The 12411-nt window shown below is 39.7% G+C and overlaps 1 protein-coding gene across 8 annotated transcripts in view; it reads right to left on the bottom strand.

Moving 5' to 3' along the window:
* Nucleotides 1–12411, bottom strand: part of WAC (WW domain containing adaptor with coiled-coil) — a 105693-nt gene that overhangs the window by 92304 nt on the left and 978 nt on the right. For 4 of the 8 annotated variants that reach the window (XM_053572192.1, XM_053572195.1, XM_053572191.1 and 1 more), the window contains exons 2-3: nt 11429–11466; nt 9737–9949 (exon numbers count right to left, since the gene is read on the bottom strand). In XM_053572192.1, coding sequence (XP_053428167.1) covers nt 9737–9949; nt 11429–11466 — 251 coding nt within the window. Of the gene's footprint in view, nt 1–9736; nt 9950–11428; nt 11467–11853; nt 12403–12411 lie in introns of those variants that run through there. The other 4 variants (XM_053572197.1, XM_053572198.1, XM_053572196.1 and 1 more) reach the window with 4 other exon arrangements.

Below are 12411 nucleotides of genomic sequence, written 5' to 3' on the forward strand. Positions count from 1 at the left end.
CCACTGCACTCTATGGAAGGCAACAAAGCGAGACTGTCTCAAAAAAAAAAAAAAGAAAAAGAAAAAAAAAAGATTTGTATTACATAAAGAGCTTACATTACTGTTAGATCTTTGTACCAAGCAGAAAACGTATTTTCAAACGTACAAAAATATTTACAGTAATTAACAAAGTACCAAGAAAAAAACTAATTCCAAAAAGCCAGTAACATTAGAATTTAACAAAAAAATACAGTAATAGCGATTTACAAAACTGATTTAGATATTTCAAAACACTGCTAGATATTTCAAAGCAGGTTTAGAACAAAGCAGAAAGTTTAAACAATGTACTTGTTTAAATAATAAATAAAACAGCCCAAATCAAGTTAAATGAGATTTGGAGGGCCCAAGTACTTTATTCCACTCTTCCAAAACGATCAACACTGGTGGCATTCAACGGTTACATTAAAAAAGGAAACCTCGTAATTGCAGAAAAATATAAAATTAAGATCTTACAGTTTTACAAAGTACCACTTGTGAATGATATGCCTTAATATCCTTTAATCCAAATGTTCTGATAACCAAGATTCAGAGATATCTGTACCTACCATATTAAATCTGAATACTCTGGAAGAAAGATAAGGAACCAAAAGCAGCAGGAACAGAAACACCAACCCACAGCACACACCACAGAAAAGGCTGAAAGCATCAGAAAATCATGCTTCTAGCAGCCTATCACACTGTTCCAACTTTCCCAGCTTTTTCCCATTACAATAAATCTTTTCATGAGCAACAGGCACACACTTCTATGAAACTGGAGGAGTCTACAAAATTACTCTTCACAAGTCAATTATTAAATGCACAAATATTTTACCAAGATCCTTCCCCTCATCCTAGCCCAAATATTCCAGAGTAACATTTTACTAGTAGTATTGCTTTTCTGCCTACCAAAAAATTCAGAATAAACCTGTTCAGGTCTGTAGACCTATACAGAACAGGTCAGAATCCTTCAGAACCTACCAATATTAGGTCATGCTCTTATGGCATACTGACATGCAAACTTTGAGAAGTAATCAAAGACTAAACAAAAAGATCAGCATTATCTAACTACATCAACCACACACATCCTAGATTTCTTTCTTTCTCTTTCTCTCTGACAGGCTCATTCTGTTGCCCTGGACAGAACACATGGTGTCACAGCTCACAGCAACCTCAAACTCCTAGGCTCAAGTTATCCTCCTCTTGTCTCAGCATCCCCAGTAGCTGGTACTACGGGTGCCCACCACAATGCCCAACTAGGTTTTTGGTTTTTTTTTTTTTTAAAGTAGAGATGAGGTCTCACTCTTGCTCATGCTGGTCTCAAACTCCTGAACTCAAGCAATCCACCACCTCAGCCTCCCAGAGTGCTAAGGTTTACAAGAGTAAATTTCTTTTAAAGTACAAATACTGGCAAGGCTAAATCTAAGAAAATTGCTAACACCTAAAGTCAGCCTAGCATACTATACAAACTTATCTGAAGGCTGTTTTTCAAAGTGAGACAAAGCCAAATGAAGAATACCACTAAATTGTCCCATGACAGCTTAATGATTTGGGGGAGAGGGTGTGAATATGTAATACCTGAGACACTTTCATGTGAAGTAACACCAGTGGCTCCAGATACTATTCAAATACATCTCACTGTCCTGTCCATTTACTAATACCAGCTAGAAACTTCGCTACTGCTGGGCATTAGATGTCCTTGACAAAAGATAATTTAATCAATGTGCAATTATATACAAATCATAATACTATCTGTGAATTCAGGAAGATGACAGAAGAAATTCTTTGAAACAAGAAAATACTTAATACACGATTTGGCAAATAACCATCGTAATGCCCAGACTCCTAATGATAAAACTCACTTTCCTTAAATGTCTAGATCAAGAGTTCCTCCTCCTCCTGTGTATACTCTCCCTAGACTGCAGTCTGGAAATAGCTAAATTAAACCACTATTTTAAATTTCAGTTTCCTAAGCTCCATCGCCTATTGCTTTGATTTGGGGTAATTTGGATAGAATAAAAGAAGCTGTAGCTTTAAAAGTTTCTCAGGTGATCCTAAACAATCAGCCAAATTTGGGAACAATTACTCTAAATGTTTTAAGATTTTTGTTTTTTAACCCTGGCATCTAGCCAAGCATTGTGGCAGACACCTGTAGTCCCAGCTACTTGGGAAGCTGAGGCAAGAGAATCGCTTAAGCCCCAGAGTTTGAGGTTGCCGTGAGCTGTGATGCCACAGCACTCTACCCATGGCGACAGCTTGAGGCACTGTCCCCAAACAAAACAAAACACACCTTACATCTACTGCAAACCCTTGGATGTGGAGAAGCACCAAGTTATAATGTCCTCGTGGACCCCCTTCATGTAGCACTTTTGCCAAACCATCCTGCATTTTCCTTCCCAACTCTAAGGGAAGGAAGCAGTAGCCTGAGACCTAGAACTGCTGATATGACACTGCATTTTAGTTATTCCGAGAAAAGATAGTGAGCCTAGTAATTTACTGTCACTGGCCAGGTACTTAAGTGTTTTATAATTGTGTATAGTCATTTAACTCCACAAGATTCCTAAGTCAGCAGACACAAAAACTCAGAAATTAGGTAGCATGCTTAAGGTCACCTACCAATGATCACCTGAACTTAACCACACTGTAGCTGAAGATCACTATGTTCATTTAGTCCCTCAGCACTAACTGAAATGTACTCCTGGTCAGTCCACTCAGATTAATGCTGTCAATACCAACCATCCACCTAATCCATTATGCAAGTATTAAATAAAGGTCGAAAAAAGAACAGCACCATGTGAAATTTTATTAAAATCATAAGACTATAGAATCTTATTTAATGGCATAAAACATCTCCTATGAAACTATAGTGTTTAAATGGTAGGATTTGAGGCAACTTTTATTTTTCTCCCTGTTCTCTGCTTCTCCTGGTTCGTCCACAATGAGTATGTGCTAACAAAAGACCCATTAATTACATTTTATATAAATATGGTATTTCAGAAATGAGGCATAAAAATCTTTTTTTTTTTTTTTTTTAGACAGAGGCTCATTATGTTGCCCTCAGTAGAGTGCCACGGCATAACAGCTCACAGCAACCTCCATCTCTTGGGCTTAAGCTATTCTCTAGCCTCAGCCTCCCAAGTAGCTGGGACTACAGGTGCCCACCACAACGCCCAGCTATTTTGTGGTTGCAGTTGTCCTTATTGTTCATCAGGCCCCAGCCGGGTTCGAACCTGCTAGCCTTGGTGTATGTGGCCAGCACCCTACTCACTGAGTTACGGGCACCAAGCCAGCATAGAAATTTCTTAAGGAAAATAAGAATGTATGTAAAGCTAGCTGGACCAATAGGGTAAATCACCACGTCCAGAACTGGACTGTCCACCTCAGTAGCCACCACCAAGCAATGGGCAATCATACACAAAGGCAGCAAATCCAAAATGAAACATGCAATAAATGTAAAAGAAAATACATTTCAAAAACTTTGTACAAAAAAGAACTTAAAATACCTTATTAACAGTTTTTAAAGTATCAATTACATGCTGACATAATGTTTTGACTTTTTTTGGAGATAAAGTCTCACTTTGTCACCCTGGGTAGAGTACTGTGACATCATAGCTCACAGCAACCTCAAACTCTTGGGCTCTTGCCTCAGCCTCCCAAGTAGCTGAGACTACAGATGCTTGCCACAACCCCCAGCTATTTTTATTTGTGTGAGATGGGGGTCTCACTCTTGCTCAGGCTGGTCTCCAACTCGTGAGCTCAAGCGATTCACCGTGCTGGCCTCCCAGACTGCTGGGATTATAGGCCTAAGCCACAGCGCCTGGCCCACTAAAATCAATTTAACTTCATTTTTACATTTTTAAAATAAGGGTTCAAGGGAAGTACACATATGGTTTCCCTTTGTGGCTAATATTATAATTTCACAGCACTAGACAGTACTGCTGTATAATCTTATTGCTCAGGTGAAGCCAATAGCATAGCATCACCTGGAAGATCTTTGGGCATCACTTCAGACCTTCTGAACCAGAACATGCATTTCAACAACATACCCAGGTGATTAGTGTACACATTCAAGTTTGTGAAAGCACTATTCCAGAAAACTGCAATTTCATTCCGTTTAAATTATGACCATCAGGACGTTCTTTTATCTACACACTTGTTGAAATGCTGCAAGAGGAAAGGCACTGCTCAAGGCAACAGGAATACAAGGCGGATAAAAACACACTACTTGTTCTGGAGGAGCTTATATTCCACAAAGGGCAAACGAAAACTAAAACACAAACAGTTCTGCTGTAAGATTTGTTTTGATAAACACAAATGTCTTTAAAAGCTACTAGTATCAGGGAACAATAACAAATTTCCTAATTATGTGCACTTTCACTTGTGAGAAACATTAGCTGCACTCAGTGTACCAAGCTGCACAGGAATTCACAGATACACACTTCAAACATTTACCAGCTATTTCAATTCATCATTCGCATTTTGAGTTAGATACGTCCACATTTGGTGCTACAACTTTCTTTCTGATCCTCCATAATGTCACAGCAATTCATAAGCTGCAACTCTTCTAATGGATGCACACTGCCTTAAGACATCAGGTGTTTGCTGAGATTGTATCATTTATTGTGGTGTTAATATATCCTTTAATCACTTAATATGTAAAAAAACTGTGCTATGCTTTTGTTAGCTTCTTACTTTTTTTTAATGTGCCACTAACAATGTTTTTGGGTACAGTGCTCTTAACTCCATTTTCCCATATATCCTCTATGGTGCAATTTTGCACAGCTTGGTGACTTTTAGAGACACACATCATATTATAGCAGAATGACTATAAGTAACATCAGGTCACACTGAGTACAAGGAAAGAACAAGCAGAGGAAAGGCTAGATAATGATGGGACTTTCAGAGTTGTCACAAAGGTCAGGGAAGGCCTCTGTGAGAAACTGACATTTAAGCAGACACATTACTGAAGTAGAGTGCATCAGAACGTGGAGAAAGAGCGTTATGTGCAGAAACCTGGAGACAAAAACAAACTTCTTCCCCAAGCATGAACAGAACAGCAAGTAAGAGGAAGAGTGATAGAAGCAGCTAAAAAAATACCCTGACTTCACATTACACAGGAAATATACAAGATATGACAAGTCTACAAACTTGCCACTGTGCACTTACACCGGCAATACTGTACAAACAACTCCATGAGGCTTCATAACTTTGGTGTATCAGTGTCTCACACTGTGTTTGTATCAATGCATGGTGGTGTCTTGCTCAGTGGTGCTATTGTGTGTTTTTGTGTGCTGTGGAAACATCAGAGCTCAAATTAGAGCAACAAACAAACATGCACAAATTTCTTGTTAAAGTTTGCAAGAGTGGAAGTGATATCAAGGACATGTTAGTCCAAGTTCATGGGGATAATGCCATGAAGAAAACAACAGTATCCAAACAGATTAAACTTTGTCAAGTAAGAAGCACAGCAGAATGAGTAAACATCAACAGTGGAACCGTCAGGAAAATCGTCACTGAAAATCTTAGCCAACATCTCGTGGCTCTCACCATCATGACAATGCACCAGCTTACACAGCACTGTCTGTGAGAGAGTTGCTAGCCAGTAAACAAATAACTGCATGGGAACATCCTCCCTACGCACCTGGCCTGGCCCCGAATGACTTTTTCTTTACCATAAAAAAAAAAAAAAAACATTTTAACGACATTCAGGACATCAAGTGTAACACAATGACAAGTTTGACAACAGCCATTCCAGAAAAAGTTCCAAAAGTGCTTTGAAGGTGGACTGGGCACTGGTGTCAGTGCACAGCTTCCCAACAGGAGTACTTTGAAGGTGATCTTAATAATATTCAGCAATGAGGTATGTAGTACCTTTTCTAGGTTGAGTTTAGCAACTTAAATCATCAGACCTCATAAAAGGCCTTGATAAGAAACATGGAGTCACTGGAAAGCTGTAAGCCTGAGTGATGTGACCTCACTAGCATTTCAAATTGATCACCCTGGCTACTGTGTGGGGAAATAATGTATGAACCAAAAAAGCAGCAAGGACCTCACTCAACCAGGTCTTGCAGAATCCAGGTTAAGACAAAGCAGTAGCTAGGACCACAAGGTTGTATTTCAAGTACCAAGCAGTTACACTTCGGAGTACAATTCGAAGGTAGAGATCAAATTTCATGCAAAAAGACTTGCCTTCCACTTTCAGTAATAAGACACTGTCTTATTTTTGGGGAAACAGGGTATCTGTTCCATCCACTTTCTAATGTCAGCATGAGTATCAAATAAGACAGTTCTTTATAGTACTAATATTACTAATGCAAAATATATTTCATTTATTCAAAACGTAAAGGAATATATATAACCATAAGGCCATCTTATACAACTATTTGTTCAATGTGAAAGATAAAAACATTACTAAGTTACATAAAAACTATGAAAAGGCTATTCCCAAATGACCCCCACTGAATAATCCTTCAAAATGTTAAGTAACCTTTGTTTGAAAATTAGGAGATGAAAATGTATTTCCAAATTTCTCCAAAAATAAGATTTGTGCTTTTAGTAACTTTTAAACAAATTATATATATTTACAGATAGATCAGAGTATTCCAAGTTAAAAAAGCTATTAAGTTATACCCTCACTAAAACCTCCCTTGATGTACAAAAAGAAATCTATATTCCCTTAATAAATTCTAAAGGATAAAATCTATACCTCTTTAAATTACGCTATGCTGCAGTTAAGTCTTATTTTAACTAACATTAAGATTTTTAGAAGTGAAAAACAATCCTTCTCAATCCCTGCTTTCTAACTTTTTTTTTATAATCTTCAAGTCCTTTCACACATTACTTCTGAACTATAATTTTTCAAGGAAATCCATATGCCGAGAAAGAAATGTAGTAGTTACTGAAAAAAATATGCTGTGATGACAATAAAATCTGATCTTGAGAAAAACGTTTTTTTTTTTTTTTCCTTTGGGGAAAGTTTTACTATGTCGCCCTCGGTACAGGGCCATGGCGTCACAGCTCACAGCAACCTCAAACTCTTCGGGCTTAAGCGATTCTCCTGCCTCACCCTCCCAAGCAGCTTGGGACTACAGGCACCCACCACATGCCTGGCCATTTCCTGGGGGAAGTTATCACTGTTGTCCAGCAGGCCCAGGCCAGGCTCGAACCCACCAGCCTTGGCGCACATGGCTGGCACCCCACTCAGGGAGCTACAGGTACTGAGCCGGAAAACATTGAGTTCTACATTTGTTTAAACTACTTTATAAAATACAAGTTACAAATCACAGCATATAGGCTCTTTCATTACTAAGTCAATAGTTTTTTTAAAAACCCGAAAATAAAAAAACATAAAATTTTAAGTAGTTCAGAGATATAGTAACCTGTTAAGTTTTACTTATACACATGGAGTACAGATAATCCAACTCACTTGCATTTGATTTTTGATAATGGTTTTGAATTTGAGTTATATATATTTGAATTCATATTTAAAGATAAAAACCTATGGGAATTCTTGTTTGTAATAAAATCATATACATTTTTTAACTCAGTTTCAACTGAGTTTAACTCGTTTATCTACTTAAACATTAGCAAAAAACAATGTACAACTGAAGTCAAACTATGATTAAATCTCAATATGAAATAAGAATCACCATTTTACACTTTCAAAAGAATAAATTAACCTCAAAGATGTACTCTGAACTCTAGAATACAATATTCTAAGACCTTACTATTCCTTCATAGTACTAAAGAATATGATGGCCAGCTACATGTGTATTAGAGATCATACATCCAGGAATGGACTTACAGTACTCCTAAAAAGGCACCAGAAGAAAAGAGCAAACTTATTTTTCTGATCTATTCCTTTGCTAAGTTAGGCCCCACTTTCTGTTTTCTAGTTGGTTAACATTAATAAGCTTACAAATGGAGCTGAAGAATATCAGCAAAGATACAAATAAAAAGGAAACTAAAAGTCAACGAGTACCTGGAGTTCATACTGGAAAGAAAACGAAAAAAAAAAAAAAAAAGTGGAAAAAAAAAGCAAAGAAAAAAGCAGCTAAAACATCACTAGCTCTCAAGAATCAAAGCCTTTAAGAACACTTCCAGGTGAGGACTACATCTTCCAGGAGTATCACAATTCTGGCATAAAGCGAATGCCCAGTGTTTGTTGAATGAATAAACAGTATTCTTGGTATGAACTTACTGTAAAAGAAATGACTGGGCATGGTTCAGTGTAAATGGATGAAAGCATTTACATTAGATTTTTTTTTGAGTACCTAAACTGATTTCTGGATTTGGGGATAAACTGGATCATAGTCACTAAGAACCTGAGTGCATACCCACAGGGAGAGGAGATGCCATATCCTATTTTGTCATAATCACCAAAATTTTCAAAACATAGTATGGTATATTGAAATGTCAACTACAGAAGAATGGTTGATAAGTAGTATCATCTCAGGCTGTATGTAACATTATGGAAAACTTACCGACAAATCCTAAAACCCTGACAGCTTAAGTAATTTTGCAAGCAAAGAACTTCTAATACTAATAATGAAAAAACACCTGCTACTGTTAATGATGATCAAAAATGTGGGTTTTCTGCATAAGTAGCACAGAGCTATAGCTATACTCAGAGAACTATTTTCCATCCACCTAATAACCATCCAAATTATTTAATTCCAATGCAATCTTCTGACCATTATTTTCCTGAAGCCAGTAATTATGCAGAGGTCAATGTTTCCCAATATTCATTCACACTGAGTACAGCTGATTTCTATCCCAGGAAGCAAAAAACAAAAAAGACCAGAGGATGTGGGTAAGCAAAGTATTGATAAGTTGCCAATAGGGGGTTGGGGGGAGAGAATCTACAAGGTACTCTTTTTCTAGAAGCTTTCACCTAATATTTCATGTTCATCTCAAATACATTTATCTACTTAAACAATGTAAGCTCCGTAAGTGGGAAAATACATAGAGATGACTTAATTACCTCACTGAAATTGCTTTGTTCCTTAATGCATGCTTTAGTTAAGAAATCTTATTTTGGTAAACTTGGGGCAAATTAAATCTGAATATAGTTTCTGAGAGTTTTATTTACATTTCTCAGTCTCTCAGTTCAAAAAGCTTGAGGACAAAGTAGCAAGTGGAAGATTTTCGGCACTGTGCAGAATTAATAAGGCTAAATTTAAAAAGTTGCAATAAACAGGCATGGAAGTTACATTAATAAGACTTTGAAAAATATAGAAAACAAAATTTAAAATGTTAAAAAACCAAAAATGAATTTTCTAAATAATAGTTTCTTAAATTTTGGACCTATCTTGAAAAACCTACTAAGTTTATTTCATAACTGACAATTATTATAACTAGGAAACGTTATCTGAGCTCCTTAAATAAACGGAACAGCAACAAAGATCGCAAACCTAATAAACTGAAGTCTTTCCTTGAAAAAGGTTAGTTAAGTTCTTGGAAAATCATTAATAAAGCATTTGCAGCTTATATTCATAAATGCATTGTTATTATCAGACACTAATGTCCACTTTTTAAATGCTGTAGTCAGCATCTTATTTTTTTGGTTAACTTGCTTATCAGTCAAAAAATCGACTGAAATGAAATACTTTGACACAACCACACAGTAACACCCTCAAGCTGGAAATATTACTGCTGCTTATTGTTTTATATAAAGCTATTGTCAAATGTATGTGAAAGTTTCAGTAAGAAAGCTACTCACCACCATCCCTCTCTCTAACTCTGTGAGTATGCACATTTTTGGCCTTACTGTGACCTGTGCTGTCACTGTATTTGTTTTCAGGACTATCAGATCTCCGCAACATTTTATTTGGTGGTGAAGGATCTGCTGCGTCTCGCATCTTTTCATGTCTGTGATCACCACTACTGGGGTGACTCTTCGATGAATACTTAAGTGCCTGTAAAACATCACCCCCCCAAAAACAGAGAAAGAATTGAAATTTTAAACTAAATTCCCCAATCTAAGCATAAATGTTGGCGTAATAACTTCATTAAGCTTTATAAAATTAATAAAATTAAAATTTCCATTTTGAAATCTGAAAGACCTGGTGCTTAAGTGTACCATAAAACCCTTAATACAAATCTTAATACCAAATTTAAAAAAAGAAAAGAAAAAACCCCACTCCATTTTTAAACCACAGTGGCTTATCGATTCTGCATAAAATTTTTCTGGGAATATGTGAAATTCCTTTTTGAAAGTTTAGTCAAGATAAAACTACAAACTCAGTACTACTGTAATCAATTTCTGCTCTACAACTGATAGGCACAGGCATATGTTTAAATAAATCTATGTATGTCTACAAAACTACCAAAAAAGACATCAGTTTCCCCAATTATATGACTCAAAGCACTTCAGACATAACTTACCTACTTTTGCAGGCGCGGGAAACAATTCTAAAGTATGAAAATACTAGCCACTAAAAACTGATATGAGCAGTTATTTCCAATTAAGTAGAGTGAAACATGCTCAAATTAATGGTTTAGTTTTATTCTAAATATCTTACAATAACCATGATACAACAATCTTTTACAATGTGTAAAAGCAGTTTTGCTGGGAAGATTAAATAAGGTTTAATTTTTGACATTAAAATGCAACAGACATCATCAGGGGACCTAGTGTTTTCAACTTCAACTCTGAACAAAACTATTAGGTTAGAAACTTGACCTCTTATCCTTTAAGAGGCCAAAATGTAGGAAGTGTTTGCTTCAGTGCACCTGATAAGTTACCATTTATGAGGTTTCCCTCCTGAAAACTGGGACCACATCTACCATAATTTTGAAAAACTTCACATGCAACTGCAGTAACAAAAATGAACCTGCCCTACCTAGAACCACCTACATTAGAATGAATTATTCAAATACCCCAAGATCTCAATTCTTACAGAAAAAAAGCAGTATCTTCTACTTCTAAGGTAATTATTTACACCAAAAACACTTAAAATAGGAAAGAACAGTAGTTTACAACCCACTTGAAAGTTGTAAACCACTTAACTATTTCTCTCACACCCTTCACCTAATTTTAATACTTTTACGTTAATTTCCAGTTCCCCCAATACAGTAAATAAATGAGTACACCTCCCAAGTCACCTACCACTTCATCCCATGATTCCTTCCTCCCCAAATAATCAAGTTAGGTCTTCCTGGCTGCAAATGATTTTGTTTTTATTTTTAATTTTTAACTGAACTTCCTCCACTCACCTGTTCAAATAAGATACTAAACCTTGTCGGAGAACGCTAATGGGGCCAAACAAAATTTTAAGGGGACCTGCCGTCCTAGTTTTGAATTTGTTGCACCAAAGGGCCTGCACCGACTTCTGAAGCCTGCGCTCGAGTAGCAGTCCCTCCCTTCCCCCTCCGGCCCCTTCCAATCCCTCCACCCCGGCTTCGGCTGGTACCTGGTAAGGCTGCGAGTCCCCCCTCCGGTCGTGACAGCTGAAAAACAGGAAGAGAAACGGCGACATGAGACACTGCGAGGGGTGGAGGAAACGGGTCCCCCCCGCCAACCCCTCCCCGCGGGAGTCCTCCCCAGCGTACCGGCGCGGGTCCCGCACGCACACGGCGCGCTCCCGGAGCTCCCCGGAGGGCGAAGGAGGGCGAAACGCGGCGCACCCGGCCCCCTGCTCCCCTCCGCCCGCACTCCGGCCTCGCCCGCTCGCGCGGCCGCCGCTCCTCCCCAAGCCGATCCGGATCAGGGTTAACAACAAAAATGGCGGCCCGGCCAGCTCCAGATAAGGAGGAACAGCCCCCCCCGCGCTGCCGCCGCCGCCCCCCGCCCCCGGCCCCCGCTGCGGCCCGGCCCGAAACGAAAAGACAATTTACCCATCACTGAGTCTCTGCTGTTTCCTCGCATACATTACCATCAATGCCCGGCCTGTGAGTGTGTGTCGGGGAGGGGGGAGAGCGGCCGCGAGAGGCGGGCGGGCGGGCGCGCAGGCGGTGGCGGCGGCGGGCGGGCGGCAGCGCCGGCACCAGGGCCCGGCGAGCCCTCGGCGACTCTCAGCACCTCCCCGTTACTGGCGCCGGCGCTCCCGGGCCATCTCCCTCCGTCTACACCACGCTCACTCTCAGCCGGGGCAGCGGCGCCAACTACACGGCGGCAGCGCGAACCGGGGGGAGGGGGAGCAAGAAGACGAGTCCGGCTCGGCCCCGCGGTGAGCGACTGCCTCCTCCGCCTTCGCCGCCTCCCGTTCCGCCACCTCCTCTCCTCCTCCCCCCTACGCCGCCGCCGCCGCCGCCTGGTCCTTCTCCTCCGCCGCCTCCTCCTCCTCCCGCCGCCGCCACCACCGCCGCCGCTGGTGCCGCCGCTGCCGCTCCACCAACTACATCCGGGCAACTCAGACGCTGCCGCCTTCGGGAGGCCTCGGCAGTTTCCGCCGC

This window comes from Nycticebus coucang, chromosome 20 (genome assembly GCF_027406575.1).
Source record: "Nycticebus coucang isolate mNycCou1 chromosome 20, mNycCou1.pri, whole genome shotgun sequence".
In the NCBI taxonomy this organism is placed as follows: domain Eukaryota; kingdom Metazoa; phylum Chordata; class Mammalia; order Primates; family Lorisidae; genus Nycticebus; species Nycticebus coucang.